Below are 16192 nucleotides of genomic sequence, written 5' to 3'. Positions count from 1 at the left end.
GTCGGCCGCCCTACAAAAGCCCCATGAACTTCTTCCTCTAACCTGCAGCCAGCGCCTTCTCGTCAGGTTTGTCTTCAAAGAAACGGTGATTGGAAATTTATAAAAAATGACTGCCTGGAAAACGCCACGCAGCCGAACGCCAGGATTAAACCACGGGCAAGTCCGGACTCGAGTTCATGCAAAAACCGTCCACGTCAGGACAGGACAACGCATCCATCAGCGCTTTGTTGGGTGACGTTGGCCTTTGATAATGTGATGGGAAACACCTCCGGGGAATCACATGAAGTTTGTGTTTTCTACTTTCCGATACGAGTCGCCGTTGATAAACGACGAAGAGGATGTTGGGCTTTGTGGTGTCGGTACTCCTCCGCAGGAGCGAACCCAGCTCTTATCCCTGCTCACCTGAATGTAAGCTAACGGAGATCGCTACGGGCTTAAAGGCCAAATGTGCTGTGTACGAAAGCAGCGTCGCTGTCCCCGGTGTGTGCGAGGCTGAACTACATCACCCGCCCGTCCCTCACCACTGTTCAAAACCTTCTTCCACCCCCCGCCCATGAGCCGCCATGACAGGAGTGTCAGTCAGTCCTGCAGAAGCTAGCAGGACCAGGAGAGAGATCACAACAGAACGAAGAGGAGATGACGGCATGACCTGGTTTTCTTCTTTCCAGGCTTGGGGGGGACACGGATCCATAGAGGGTGTCTGTCTGCCAGGTTTCTTTGGTAGAACAGTCAGGTGGTGTTTGACGTCCAACAACAAACAAACAAATAAAAAAAAGGAAATCGTCTGTTTCTCAATTGTTTTCCTTGTCCAAGCTGGGCGTCTCGTTATGCAAAGGCGTTACATAAAACCGCTTGCGAGGCAGAGAGCCGCCCAAACAAAGACTCACACAAAGCCAAAAGTAAAAATACCTCCTCGCTCTCCTGTCTCCCCGTACACCGCTGTAGACCCTCGCTCGGCCTTGCAGCGGTCTGAAGGGGCGAGGAGCGAGTCCGTGCTGCAGTTCTTTCACCCTGAACCCTCAAAAAAAAACAAACACCATGGATGATGACAGGACCCCGTCTACCAACTTTGTTAACTACGCTTACGCTAAGGAAGCAAAAACCCGAAAAACAAGAAAAGAAGAGTGTTTGGGAACTACCCGGGCAGGGTTACTGCTCAGCCAGTCCTCTATGTGGTGTGCAGAGGGGGTCTTGGTGGACCTGCAGGAAGGATCGCTGGTGAAAAGTAACGTGGGGGGGGGCTGGAGGGTCCGATTCTTCTAAGCTCCTCCCTCTTCAGGAGACGACGGATGGGGAGTGGCTGTGGCTGACCATGTGACTGTTGGGGGAGGAGTTGGGACTGCTGCCGGAGGACGAGGGGCTCCCCTTGCTGTTCTTGATCTGGAGCCAGGTCTCGCCCAGCGCCTTGGCGAAGTGGTCGTCCACCGAGCCGGTGATGGACACCGAGTTGGTGGCCACGGGCTCCGGCTCCTTGTAGTTCTTGCCCAGACTGCGGCGGAAGTGCTCCTCGATGACGGGGTCGCAGGCCGTGGAGGCTGCAGGGGGAGAAAGGAGGAGAGGATTACGGCGTTGGCGTCCGTCAGTAAACATGAAGCCTGACGAGCCGCAGGTTCGACTTCGCCTCATCGTGTTTGTGTTGTGGCACCGTATGGTTTGTTTTACATTTGTTAAAGTGCGACAGCAGCGTCGGCTCGGCAGGCCGGGTTTTACCTCGTTTATTACCAATAACCAATCACTCCCCAACACTGCAGCCGGTTCTCAAAGCAGACCGTCACTTTCCAGACTGCTTGAGGAACTGCCTGGTTTCTGTGTTGTGTTTCAGCCAAACACTCAAATCAAATCCAATCCAATCAAATCCAATCAAATCCAATCAAACCCAATCCAATCAAATCCAATCCAATCCAATCAAACCCAATCGATCTCATTTGTACAGCCCAACACCACAAATGACCAACTTGCCTCAGTGGGCTTAACGGCAACACAACACAACACAACAACTCGGGTGATGAACTCTGTTTCTCCTGCTTCATGTCACCATGACGATCTGCTGGATGTCTGACTCGTGATGAGCTTCATGAACACACCGCCCCACAAACCTTCTCAGGTCCCTCCAGCTGTTATAACACTTGTTATAACAGCTGTTATAAGTTATAACAAGTAAAGCTGACTAAATGTTCAGTCTCAAGCACGTCCCAACTGTCTGTCAGGAGATCTTTACTCCACCGCCCACCGAAACCACCGCCCACCGAAACCACCGCCCAGCACCCACCGAAACCACCGCCCAGCGCCCACCGAAACCAGCGCCCAGCACCCACCGAAACCAGCGCCCAGCACCCACCGAAACCAGCGCCCAGCACCCACCGAAACCGACGCCCAGCACCCACCGAAACCGACGCCCAGCGCCCACTGAAACCACCGCCCAGCACCCACCGAAACCAGCGCCCACCAAAACCAGCGCCCACTGAAACCACCGCCCAGCGCCCACCGAAACCAGCACCCACCGAAACCAGCGCCCAGCGCCCACCGAAACCATCGCCCAGCACCCACCGAAACCAGCGCCCACCAAAACCAGCGCCCACTGAAACCACCGCCCAGCGCCCACCGAAACCAGCACCCACCGAAACCAGCGCCCAGCGCCCACCGAAACCATCGCCCAGCGCCCACTGAAACCACCGCCCAGCACCCACCGAAACCAGCACCCACCGAAACCAGCGCCCACCAAAACCAGCGCCCACTGAAACCACCGCCCAGCGCCCACCGAAACCACCGCCCAGCACGCAGCGCCCACTGAAACTACCGCCCACTGAAACCACCACCCGGCGGGACGGAGGAGAAGCTCACTCACAGCATCCACTACACCTCAGTATGCTTCGGAAAAGGCAGCAGCCAAGCGTAGTAAACATCTGCTGTAGTACATGAAACACACCAACGTGCTCCTACACACACTCCTACACACACACACTTCTACACACACTTCTACACACACACTCTTACACACACGCTACACACACTCTACACACACGCTACACACTCTACACAAACTCCTACACACTTCTACACATACTCCCACACACACGCTACGCACACTCCTACACACTCTACACACACTCTACACACACTCCTACACACTCAACACACACTCCTACACACATTCCTACACACACTCCACACACTTCTACACATACTCTACACACACTCCTATGCACACTCCTACACACACTATACACTCCTACACACACTCCTACACACACTCCTACACACTCTACACGATGTGGATCCCACAACAATCAGCCATACTGCAAACTAAATATTGTGTGCATGCATGTGTGTGTGTGTGTGTGTGTGTGTGTGTGTTTACTCACTGTTTGTTTTCCTGTAGTTGCTGATGGACGAGCAGCCGTTGTGGGAGAGCGGACAGTGAGACAGGTTACAGTTCCTGTTGTTGGCTGGAGCGCAGGTGATGACTGACGGACGATTCTGACACACACACACACACACACACACACACACACACACACACACACACACACACACACACAACATGAGAGTCATTCCTAACAAGTATTGCTTTGGTCAAATCTTAATGGCAAACACACAAAATGAAGCATTATGATGGGTCCAAATGTGGAGCAGCCCAACAGAACAGTAGAAGAACAGTAGAAGACAACCCAACAGACCAGTAGAAGACAACCCAACAGAACAGTAGAAGACAACCCAACAGAACAGTGGAAGACAACCCAACAGAACAGTAGAAGACACCCCAACAGAACAGTAGAAGAACAGCGGAAGACAACCCAACAGAATAGTAGAAGACAGCCCAACAGAACAGTAGAGGACAACCCAACAGAACAGTAGAAGACAACCCAACAGAATAGTAGAAGAACAGCAGAAGACAGCCCAACAGAACAGTAGAGGACAACCCAACAGAACAGTAGAGGACAACCCAACAGAACAGTAGAAGACAGCCCAACAGAACAGTAGAGGACAACCCAACAGAACAGTAGAAGACAACCCAACAGAACAGTGGAAGACAAGCCAAGAACTTGGAGAAGGCGAATTGGTGCATTAGAAGAAGAGAGCTCGGAGAAGGAGAATCAGTGCATTAGCAGAAGAGAACTTGGAGAAGGAGAATCGGTGCATTAGAAGAAGAGAACTTGGAGAAGGAGAATCAGTGCATTAGCAGAAGAGAACTTGGAGAAGGAGAATCAGTGCATTAGAAGAAGAGAGCTCGGAGAAGGAGAATAAGTGCATTAGAAGAAGAGAACTTGGAGAAGGAGAATCGATGCATTAGAAGAAGAGAACTTGGAGAAGGAGAATAAGTGCATTAGAAGAAGAGAACTTGGAGAAGGAGAATCGGTGCATTAGAAGAAGAGAACTTGGAGAAGGAGAATAAGTGCATTAGAAGAAGAGAACTTGGAGAAGGAGAATCAGTGCATTAGCAGAAGAGAACTTGGAGAAGGAGAATCGGTGCATTAGAAGAAGAGAGCTCGGAGAAGGAGAATAAGTGCATTAAAAGAAGAGAACTTGGAGAAGGAGAATCAGTGTATTAGAAGAAGAGAACTTGGAGAAAGAGAATCAGTGCATTAGAAGAAGAGAGCTCGGAGAAGGAGAATCAGTGCATTAGAAGAAGAGAGCTCGGAGAAGGAGAATCAGGGCATTAGCAGAAGAGAGCTCGGAGAAGGAGAACCAGTGCATTAGAAGAAGAGAGCTCAGAGAAGGAGAATCAGTGCATTAGAAGAAGAGAGCTTGGAGAAGGAGAATCAGGGCATTAGTGGAAGAGAACTTGGAGAAGGAGAATCAGTGCATTAGAGGAAGAGAACTTGGAGAAGGAGAATCAGTGCATTAGAAGAAGAGAGCTTGGAGAAGGAGAATCAGGGCATTAGAGGAAGAGAACTTGGAGAAGGAGAATCAGGGCATTAGAAAGCAGGTTTTGGAACATTATCATGCTGGGAGCTGAAACGAGAATTGAAGTGAAACAAACAAAGGCTCTTATTAGTTAAACTTAAAATACTTAAACACCAAGTGATGTTTTAACCTACAATGTGAAAGGTAAAGAAGAAAGACGTGTACGCTTGTGTTACCTGTTGGCGTTCGACAGCGCTGACGGGGGCTGGCATGGTCGGCATGCTTAAGGAGCCGCCGCGGGCTGAGTCCACCATGCTGCCTTTGGTGAGCGCCAGTGGCTGCTCCATGCTTGCCAAGCTGGCCAAGTGGTGATGGTGGTGGTGGGCGTGGCTGTACAGGTGGTTGCCATGGACACCCATGGTGGTGGGCGGGACCAAGCGCTCTGTCGGGCTCCGGCTCTGGTCCTTGGAGCTGATAGCGCTGCGGTAGTCCCCGTTAGGTTTCCTGCCAGATGGAGAGATGAGGATAAAGTACACGAGGTTAGGTCGTTTTAACAATGGGCTTTTCTTTCACCTCAAAACTCTGGTGACGCTCAACGTTACAATGCTGAACATCTACACGAACACACATGTCCTTTCCTTTTCCCCCTCTTTTTCCCCCCTGTTGTACCCTGCCAATTACCCCAGTCTTCCGACCGTCCCGGTCTCTGCTCCACCTCCTCTGCCGATCCGAGGAGGGCTGCAGACTACCACATGCCTCCTCCGATACATGTGGAGTCACCAGCTGCTTCTTTTCACCTGACAGTGAGGAGTTTCACCAGGGGGATGTAGCGCATGGGAGGATCACACTGTCCCCCCCCCCGAAAAGGCGCCCCAACTGACCAGAGGAGGCGCTAGTGCAGTGACCAGGACACATACCTACATTCGGCTTCCCACCCGCAGACAGGAACTGTGTCTGTAGGGACGCCTGACCAAGCCGGAGGTAACACGGGAATTTGAACCAGCGATCCCCCTGTTGGTAGGCAATGGAATAGAACGCTACACGCTACACACCCAGACACCCTGGCCCCCTTCTGTTTTCCATTATACATGCTGTCCCTTGGCCAGGTCATTCAAAATCATGATGTGTTTTAGCATTTTTATGCTGATGACACTCAGCTGTACATGCCACTAAAACCCACAGATCCTTGCGCCCTAGCAAATCTCACAACTTGCCTCTCTGACGCTAAATCCTGGATGCCTGAAAATGTTCTTAAATTTAATTACCATAAGTCTGAGGTCATTCTGTTCGGCCCCCAAATTCCATCAGCCCTTTTGGTACCTGGCGGCCTGTCAGGTAGTCTTAACCCGTGTTGGTAGGCAACGTAATAGACCACTATGCTAACGGGACGCCCCAGATGTCCTGTTGTACATACAGGGACATGCTGGTGGTTTTGCATGTTTGAGCCCATGAATCACAGGAAGTCTTCACATGACTGCTCAGCATGTCCAGAGCATCAGGGTTCACATATGTTCATGTGTTTTTGCCTTTTTCCTGGCAGCCACTAGTTTCCATTTCATTCCATTTGTAGTTGTTGGACTCAAACATGTAAAAACACTGGGATGTCCCTTTAAGGCAAAGGGTAATCCACCAATATCCAAATCCTGAGGTCTTAGTAGACCGTCAGGAGACAGACGGAGAGGCTGCTCACATGAAAATCGACATGAAACGGAGCCGGATTTGTGGGGCTTTGTGTCTAAACAGTTCATGAACACACCCACGCAGAGTTTGGCGTAGTGTGTAGGAAGGAGCAGGCTTCCTTATCCTCTGTGGATGGAGTCCAATCTAAACCAGGCACAGAAAGGCAAACAGGTTGAAAGCTGTGAAGTGGTTTCCTCGCTATCAAATCCACTTTATCTCTGAGGAGAAGCCAAGTCCCACGCTACGCTACTGACACACACATGCGCACGCACACACACACACACACACACACACACACAAAACTCAGGAAACAAAACATGAGTTTTCCTGACAGCCAGGTCACGCTGGACAGAAACTCGCACGGAAGCGAGCTCAGCGTTTTAAAAGTGAGAGAGGAAGAGAAGCACACCTAGTATTTAAAGAATAAATTACTAATCTAAGATGATCACAATGTTTTCGGCATCTTAAGCTAGCTGCAGTGTCGGTCCAGTCTTCAAAAGACATCCAACAGGGGTCCGCGGTGGTGTAGCGGTCCAAGTATCGGCTTTGTGTGGATGCAGTTGCCCACTGGGGACCGGGGTTCACACCCCGGTCTCGTCAGATCCGACTATGGCCGGACTCCATGAAGCAGCGATAATTGGCAACGCTGTCTTCGGGAGGGGGGCGGAGTCGGCTTGTGTTCATCACATGAATGCGTCTCTGTGTGTGTCGGAAAAAGCAGTGGTTCGGCTTGGATTCGCCTTGTCACGGAAGTGGCGAGGCGACTCCTTCGAGACTGCCGGCCGGAGAGATGCAGCTGGCGAACGCATGCAGGACGAGGGTGGGTGTTGGAACTAGAATAGGGATCGATTGGCCACTAAATTGGGAGAAAAAGGGAAACATCAGAAATAAATGTATATATAAAAAAGACATCCAACTCGAGTCTGATGGCTGACTCTGGAGGATCTTCGGGGTAAAGGTCAAAGGTCTTTTCCCCTTGAGGAACCCCGGCAGGGTTTCCCTGACTCCTCACCGCCTTCCACCCCCTCCACATCCACTGCCGCAGGCCTGAATCAGCTACTGACGGAGAAAAGTGGACTGCCCAATCTCCATCAGATACCAGAACGAGTTGCTTCCCAACGCCAAGAAACCTGTTCTGCCGCTCCGAATAATGAGCTCATGGTTTGATCTGTGGAAAACAACCGATAAGGAAGGTACCGACGATTCGCTGCCTTTCCTTCGACTCTTTGCTGCGGTCAAACTCCAGACTACAGAGCTGAAGGCCTCCACACGAACAGCTCCACAAAACCCCACATCTCTGCAGACAGTCACACCCAGGGGCTTCAGGGTGAAGCTGCAACTAGTGCTGTATTCACTAGTGCTGTATTCACACATGTGACACGGCACCTGAGGCCAACAAGCTCTGGTCAAATACACTGTGTGTGTGTGTGTATCTGTGTGTGTGTGTGTGTGTGTGTGTGTGTGTGTGTGTGTGTGTGTGTGTGTGTGTGTGTGTGTGTCTCTCACACAAACACACACACACACACACACACACACACAGATACACACACACACACACATGGTTGCTGACCTGAGGAGGGACATGACACCAGTGACCCCCGTCTCCATCCAGGGGGTCAGTGTGGACACTGTGCAATACTACAAGTACCTGTGGGTGTATATGGACAATAAACTGGACTGGGCTCAGAACACGGATGGCCTCTACAGGAAGGGACAGAGCCGTCTCTACTTTTTGAGGAGGCTGAGGTCCTTCAACATCTGCCAGACGATGCTCAGGATGAGGTGTGAGTCTGTGGTGGCCAGTGCTCTCCTGTTTGCTGTTGTGTGTTGGGGCAGCAGGTTGAAGGCAGCAGATGCAAACAGGCTCAATAAACTGATCCACAAGGCCGGTGATGTTGTGGGGGTGGAACTGGATTCTCTGGCGGTGGTTTCTGAGAGGAGGACGCTGCTGAAGTTATGTGCCATCATGGACAACGTCTCCCACCCACTCCATGACGTGCTGGTTGGGCACAGGAGGACTTTTAGTGATAGACTCATTCTGCTGAAAAGCACCACAGAGCGCCACAGGAGGTCATTCCTGCCTGTGGCCATCAAACTTTACACCTCCTCCCTCAGACTCAGACCATCAGACACTCTGAGTTAATGGTCATTGGACCGGCCCTGTCGGGTTTTGGTCGTGCTGCTTGTTGTGTGCTGCGGTAGTGCAGTATAGATAGGGTGTTATGGGCACCATGCTTGTTGATATATTTTGTTCTTATTTCTATTTCTTATTTATCTTTTATTTCTGTTTGTTTCTGTTTCTATCATCTTATCTTGTTAGTTTTTAGCTATTAGAGCGTGAGTGTCTGTAAGATCACTCAATTTCTCCTCGGGGATGAAGGAAGTATTCCGATTCTGAGTCACACACACACACACACAAATCCAAAACAGATATACAACAAAGAAGTGTGTTTGGTTCTTCTGACAGTCTCACACCCTGTGTAGTAACGCCGTGGTCTTTAGTGTTTAATAAGACAGAAGAAGGTAGATGTGTCATCACACAGCGGAGACGCAGCTGAGCGATGGAGGAGAGCAACGCTGTGGTGAGCGAAAGGAAACGCCATTAAAAGGCGTGATGTTTAGACGGCAGCCCTTGGATGTTACAAACACAACCGAAACAGGAAGCTGCCACTTGAAACGCCGGCTCTGAACGCAGGAATGAAACTGTGCTGAAAATAAAAGAAGTTTGTGGGTCCATGAGACCGGGCGACCTGTCTGCAGGCTCCAGCATCTGTCCGTCCAGGGCGGAGAGAGACAGAGAGACAGAGAGAGTTGTAACTGAATGGTCGTACTACAGCAACAAAAAAAAAGTTTGGAGTTTCCTGTCATTAACCCCGCTCTCTCTCTCTCTTTCCTTCCTTTCTTTCATTTACAACAGACTTCCTGAGGGAGAGAGAGCGAGAGAGAGAGAGAGAGAGAGAGAGAGAGAGAGAGAGAGAGAGAGACTTGGCAGAGGCCGGTGAACAGGAACAGTATATTGGACTAACATGGACGCCGGCCATCTTTCTACATCTCTTCCCAAGAGAAAGTAGTTTTCGTCACTCTTCCATCTTCACTATTATCACAGACCAGTAGTTTTCAATTCTACACCATAACAAAACCATGATGACAATTCTGTGGTCCCACAGCTTCAGGTAAAAGGAGACGTCTGAAACATGGCTGATGTGTTCATCTCAGCGTAACTCCTCAAGCAGTTTTTCCCTGTTACAATACTTTGACTACAATAAAGTCAAAGTACTTTTGGTTTCATCTCATCATCAGCCACTTCTCCGGGGTCGGGTCGCGGTGGCAGCAAGCTACATAGGGCACTCAAGACGTCCCTCTCCCCAGCAACGCCCTCTAGCTCCTCCTGCGGGATCCTAAGGCGTTCCCAGGCCAGATTGGACATGTAGTCCCTCCAGCGAGTTCTGGATCTATCCCAGGGTCTCCTCCCAGTTGGACGTGCCCAGGAAACCGCCAAAGGAGGGCACCCAGGAGGCATCCTAATCAGATGCCCGAACCACCTCAACTGACTACTTTCAACACAAAGGAGCAGCGGCTCTACTCCGAGCTCCCTCTGGATGTCCGAGCTCCTCACCCTATCTCTAAGGCTGAGTCCAGACACCCTACGGAGGAAACTCATTTCAGCCGCTTGTATCCGCGATCTCACACTTTGTCACTGCCCAAAGCTCATGACCGTAGGTGAGGGTTGGAACGAAGATTGACTGGTAAATTGAGAGCTTTGCCTTCCGGCTCAGCTCCCTCTTCACCACAACGGTCCGGTACAACGTCCACATTACTGCTGATGCTGCACCAATCCACCTGTCAATCTCCCGCTCCATCCTACCCTCACTCCTGAACAAGACCCTGAGATACTTGAACTTCTTCACTTGAGGCAACAACTCATCCCCAACCCGGAGGGAGCAATCCACCATTTTCCGGTAGAGAACCATGGCCTCAGACTTGGAGGTGCTGACTCTCATCCCGGCCATTTCACACTCAGCTGCAAAACGCCCCAGTGTGCGCTGGAGGTCGCGTTCTGATGGAGCCAACAAACCACATCATCTGCAAAGAGCAGAGATGCATTTGTGAGGTTCCCAAAACGGGCACACTCCTCACCTTGGCTGAACCTTGAGATCCTGTCCATGAATATCACAAACAGAATCGGAGACAAGGGACAACCTTGGTGGAGTCCCACACCCACCGAAAACGTGTCTCTGTGCCAAGAATACGAACACAGCTCTCACTTTGGTTATACTAGGACCGGATGGCCCGGTACCCCATACTCCCGCAGTAACCCCGCAGAGTGCCCCAGGGTACACGGTCGTAAGCCTTCTCCAGGTCCGCAAAACTCATGTAGACTGGCTGGTCAAACTCCCATGCCTCCCTCAGCACTTCCGCAAGGGTAAAGAGTTGGTCCGTTATTCCAAAGCCAGGATGGAATCCACATTGTTCCTCTTGGATCCAAGGTTCGACAATGGGTCGGAGCCTTCCTTTCAGCACCCTAGAGTAGACTTTTCCAGGGAGGCTGAGCAGTGTGATGCCCCAATAATTGGATCGCTGGTGCCTTTCTGGTCCCTTTTTTTAAATATGGGAACCACCACCCCAGTCTGCCACTTCACAGGTACTGTCCCCGACCTCCAAGTGACACTGAAGAGGCATGTCAGCCAAGACAGCCCAACAATGTCCAGAGCCTTCAGCATCTCGGGCGAATCTCATCCACACCTGGTGCCTTGCCATTGAGGAGCTTCTTAACTACCTCAGAAACCCCTGCCAGGGATATGGGTGTGGCTTCCCCCGAGTCTTCAGACTCTACCTCCTCCACTGAGGACGTGTTAGCCGGGTTCAGGAGCGCCTCAAAGTGTTCTTTCCACCACCTGACAACATCCCCAGTCATTTTGCTGGCAGTCGTACCAACATGTACCCTGGCTCTGCCAAATGACAGTAGTTAAGCAGGTATGGGCTTGGCTAGTACTTGGATGGGAGACTTTTGCAAATGATCCAGAACGCAGCAGCGTGTCTGGTCTTCAACCAACCCAAAACAGCACAGGTCACTCCACTGTTCATAGCCCTCCACTGGCTCCTAGTTGCTGCCCGCATCAAATTCAAAACTGTGATGCTCGCTTACAGAACAGCAACTAAAACAGCTGTAGCCTACCTGAACTCCCTCATTCGGGTCTACACTCAGTCCTGCTCACTATGCTCTTCCAATGAAAGGCGCCTGGCACTTCCGCCACAACGGGGCCCTAAGTCACTAGCCAGACTCTCCCTTCTGTAGTTGCCTGGTGGTGGAACGAGTTACCAAACTCCATTTGATCCGCTGAGTCCCTCTCCATCTTTAAGAAGACGCTAAAGACCCAGCTCTTTCTCCAACACCCCCACTCCTGATAGTATTAATATAACATTTTAAAAATATTGCTTCTATGCACCCTATGAATTGCCTTTGTGCACTGCCTGGTGACACCTATGTCCTATTGGACTTGAACCTAGTTTTTTGGCACTTAACTTGCATTGTCGCCTCCTGACTAGATCCTTGCTTGTGTTGTATTAACTCTCAGATGTACGTCACTTTGGATGAGAGCGTCTGCTAAATGAAACTGTAACATTGTAAATGCAGAAGTAGCCTGAATATGGGTATTTAGTCTACATAGATGCGGTTTGTTCATCCTGTCAACTAAAGAATGTCTCGCATGTTTACTTTGTAGACATGAAAAGAACAAAAGTAACTCACAAAGTAATTTCTCAAGTAGTTTTTCCCTCCTAAGAAACTCATTTATCATCGATACTTGTACTTGGGTAATTTGATCGGTAGAGTAGCAGTACTTTTACTTCAGTAGGAGTTTCTGTAGTCTTTCCACCTCGGCCATGTTTCCTCAAACCGGAATCTGCTGGATTCATTCCTCCTCAACTACAGATAGACAAACACCGCTTTAACGCTCTCTCTCTCCCCCCTCTCCCCCCTCCCCATGTGGGAGCAGCTGGGTCCTGATAGGGGGTTCAGTAGAGAGACAATTAAGCCAAGAAAGTTTTGTTTTGTTTGTTTTTTGTTCGTTGCCAAAGAACAACCTCCTCCCACGTGATTGGCTTCTTCTTCTCTCTCCCTTTAACTCAGTCCCTCTCTCTCACTCTGTCTCTCTCCCTTTCACTCTGTCCCTCTCTCTCACTCTGTCTCTCTCTCACTCTGTCCCTCTGTCTCTCTCCCTTTCACTCTGTCCCTCTCTCTCACTCTGTCTCTCTGTCTCGCTCTCTCACTCTGTCTCTGTCTCTCTCCCTTTCACTCTGTCCCTCTCTCTCACTCTGTCTCTCTCCCTTTCATTCTGTCCCTCTCTCTCACTCTGTCCCTCTCTCTCACTCTGTCTCTCTCTCACTCTGTCCCTCTGTCCCTCTCTCTCACTCTGTCTCTCTCTCAATCTGTCCCTCTGTCTCTCTCCCTTTCACTCTGTCCCTCTCTCTCACTCTGTCTCTCTCCCTTTCACTCTGTCCCTCTCTCTCACTCTGTCTCTCTCCCTTTCACTCTGTCTCTCTCTCTCTCCCTTTCACTCTGTCCCTCTCTCTCACTCTGTCTCTCTCCCTTTCACTCTGTCCCTCTCTCTCACTCTGTCTCCCTCCCTTTCACTCTGTCCCTCTCTCTCCCTTTCACTCTGTCCCTCTCTCTCACTTTCACTCTGTCCCTCTCTCTCACTCTGTCTCTCTCCCTTTCACTCTGTCCCTCTCTCTCACTCTGTCCCTCTGTCTCTCTCCCTTTCACTCTGTCCCTCTCTCTCACTCTGTCTGTCCCTCTGTCTCTCTCCCTTTCACTCTCTCCCTCTGTCTCTCGCTCTGTCCCTCTGTCTCTCTCCCTTTCACTCTGTCCCTCTCTCTCACTCTCTCACTCTGTCCCCGTCTCTCCCTTTCACTCTGTCCCTCTGTCTCCCCCTTTCACTCTGTCCCTCTGTCTCGCTCTCTGTCCCTCTGTCTCTCTCCCTTTCACTCTGTCTCTGTCTCTGTCTCTCGCTCTCACTCTGTCCCTCTGTCTCTCCATTTCACTCTGTCCCTCTGTCTCACTCTGTCTGTCGCTCTCACTCTGCCCCTCTGTCTCGCTCTCTGTCCCTCTGGCCCTCTCTCTCACTCTGTCCCTCTGTCTCGCTCTCTGTCCCTGTGTCTCTCTCCCTTTCACTCTGTCCCTCTCTCTCTCTCTGTCCCTGTCTCTCTCTCCCTTTCACTCTCTCACTCTGTCTCGCTCTCTCACTCTGTCCCTCTGTCTCTCCCTTTCACTCTGCCCCTCTGTCTCTCTCCCTTTCACTCTGTCCCTCTCTCTCACTCTGTCCCTCTGTCTCTCTCCCTTTCACTCTGTCCCTCTGTCTCTCGCTCTCTGTCCCTCATTGAGAGCCTTCTTAATTAGGCGGGCTGAGCTGGAGAGAGCAAGGCGGAGGAGTCACACTAACAGACGTTACATGTCCGTTCAATCATCGTCAAATGAATTGTGATGTAAATAAAAAAGTCAAAATGTAATTTTGTTTTCTGTCTCCTCTTCTCTTCAGTCCCAGTAAAGGATCCACGCTCCCTCAGCTCGACAAGGTGTGTCGGTCATTTGGTAGGTTTACAAGTTGAATGGAAACGGGGTTTTGTTCTTTTCATGTGTTATGTCAAATACCAACGTACCGAGTTGGTTTGCTGACATGTTTTTGGTCGCAGACCTGCACACAAACCAGCTGCTGATTCCTTCACATCACCTGATCTTTCTTCTAACTTCTCAGAAGTTGGCTCGACCTTTATTTATACTGAACGTTTGAGGACCAGTTGGGACTGAGAGAGGAAGGAGGTGAGCAGAGACGTCTATAGGGCAGGGATGGAGAGAATGTTAGAGGAGAGAGAGAAAGGAGGGAAGGGGGGGGCGAAGAAAGAAGGAGGAAGGGAGGAGAGGGAGAGGGACGAAGAGAGACAGGGAGGAGGAAAGAGAGACGGCGGAACGAAGAGAGAGACAGAGGGGGAGAGTGAAAGAGGAACAAAGAGGTTGACAGAGAGGGAGAGTGAGGGAGGAACGAAGAGAGGGAGGAAGGGACAGAGAGACAGAGAGGGAGGAGGGGAGAGAGAGGGAGGGAGAGAGAGGAATGAAGAGAGACAGAGGGAGGAAGGGAGTGTGAGACAGAGAGGAAGGGAGCGTGCGAGAGGAACAAAGAGAGGGAGGAAGGGAGAGAAAGAGCGGAGGGAGAGAGAGAGAGGGAGTAAGGGAGGGAGAGAGCTGTAAAGAGTGGGTCTTTCAAAGTTGTTGGCCAAACAAAGTGAAGGAATAAAAGAATAAAAGCAGTTTGGGGAGCGACTATTTCAAAATAAAAGCTCTCTGTGAGCGTCTTCATGTGCGTCAGGCAGGTTTCCTTCACTGTTCCAGACTGTTCCAGACTGTTTTAGGGACACTTTGTTTCTCTGATCTCTTCTTCAACGTTTGTGCAAACTGTTACCGTTGCCCTGAAAAGCTTTAACGTCCATTACCGACTCAAGCTGTCTTTCTCTTTGGCCGGGTCTTCGGCCGACAAGAAGAGACTCTTAATCTGAAGGTGGTTTCCTGCTGAACTAATGGTTAAATAAAATACTGGTTGTACAATTCAATTCATGGTCAAAATAATAAAATAAGTTTACTGAACAAAAGCACATCAACGGTCCTTCGTGTGTTTTATGGAGTCGCCACAGGAGAAAAGCTGTTCGCTGTGTTCTGACACCGTCCTACTGATTTTACTGATTTTACTGTTGGAGTCGGCCTGAAATGAGACAAAAGACAAAATCGACTCTGTGCATGACTGTAGTCCACTGACGTCCGGTTTCTAGTGCAGCGGTGACCAGTTTCCTGTTTGTTGGCGTGTGCTATAGACAATGGCATATTTTTGGCGATGCCTGCAAGATTTACCCTGGATAAAAGTCAACAACAGGCACACAACTGTCCACAAATGTGAAGTTGTTGTCAAATATCAAGACTTATCAAGTTGCCTCCACAGTTATGAGGATGAGGACACTCATCCTCATAACTGTGGACGCAACTTGATATGTACAACTTGAAAATGTTCACCCGTGTGCTGGTAGGAGCAGGTGGAAGTGTGCCGGTAGGTGCAGGTGGAAGTGTGCTGGTAGGTGCAGGTGGAAGTGTGCTGGTAGGTGCAGGTGAAAGGTTGCTGGTAGGTGCAGGTGAAAGGTTGCTGGTAGGTGCAGGTGAAAGGTTGCTGGTAGGTGCAGGTGAAAGGTTGCTGGTAGGTGCAGTTTGCTGGTAGGTGCAGGTGAAAGGTTGCTGGGAGGTGCAGGTGGAAGGTTGCTGGTAGGTGCAGGTGAAAGGTTGCTGGTAGGTGCAGTTGAAAGGTTGCTGGTAGGTGCAGTTGAAAGGTTGCTGGTAGGTGCAGGTGAAAGGTTGCTGGTAGGTGCAGTTGAAAGGTTGCTGGTAGGTGCAGGTGGAAGGTTGCTGGTAGGTGCAGGTGAAAGGTTGCTGGTAGGTGCAGTTTGCTGGTAGGTGCAGGTGAAAGGTTGCTGGGAGGTGCAGGTGAAAGGTTGCTGGTAGGTGCAGGTGGAAGGTTGCCGGTAGGTGCAGGTGGAAGGTTGCCGGTAGGTGCAGGTGGAAGGTTGCCGGTAGGTGCAGGTGGAAGTGTGCTGGTAGGTGCAGGTGAAAGGTTGCTGGTAGGTGCAGGTG

The 16192-nt window shown here is 50.6% G+C and overlaps 1 protein-coding gene across 1 annotated transcript in view; it reads right to left on the bottom strand.

Annotated features, from left to right (window-relative positions):
• The window catches only part of vgll4b (vestigial-like family member 4b), an 81179-nt gene continuing 64987 nt past the window's right edge, over positions 1-16192 (bottom strand). Inside the window, exons 4-6 of the mRNA XM_056273909.1 lie at positions 5082-5349; positions 3363-3477; positions 1-1535 (exon numbers count right to left, since the gene is read on the bottom strand). Of these exons, the coding sequence (XP_056129884.1) occupies positions 1276-1535; positions 3363-3477; positions 5082-5349 (643 nt within the window). The 3' untranslated portion in view covers positions 1-1275. The remainder of the gene's footprint in view (positions 1536-3362; positions 3478-5081; positions 5350-16192) is intronic.

Source organism: Lampris incognitus, chromosome 2, assembly GCF_029633865.1.
Source record: "Lampris incognitus isolate fLamInc1 chromosome 2, fLamInc1.hap2, whole genome shotgun sequence".
In the NCBI taxonomy this organism is placed as follows: domain Eukaryota; kingdom Metazoa; phylum Chordata; class Actinopteri; order Lampriformes; family Lampridae; genus Lampris; species Lampris incognitus.
The sequence above is the reverse complement of the archived record's forward strand: the minus strand, read 5'-3'. Positions and strand labels throughout refer to the sequence as shown.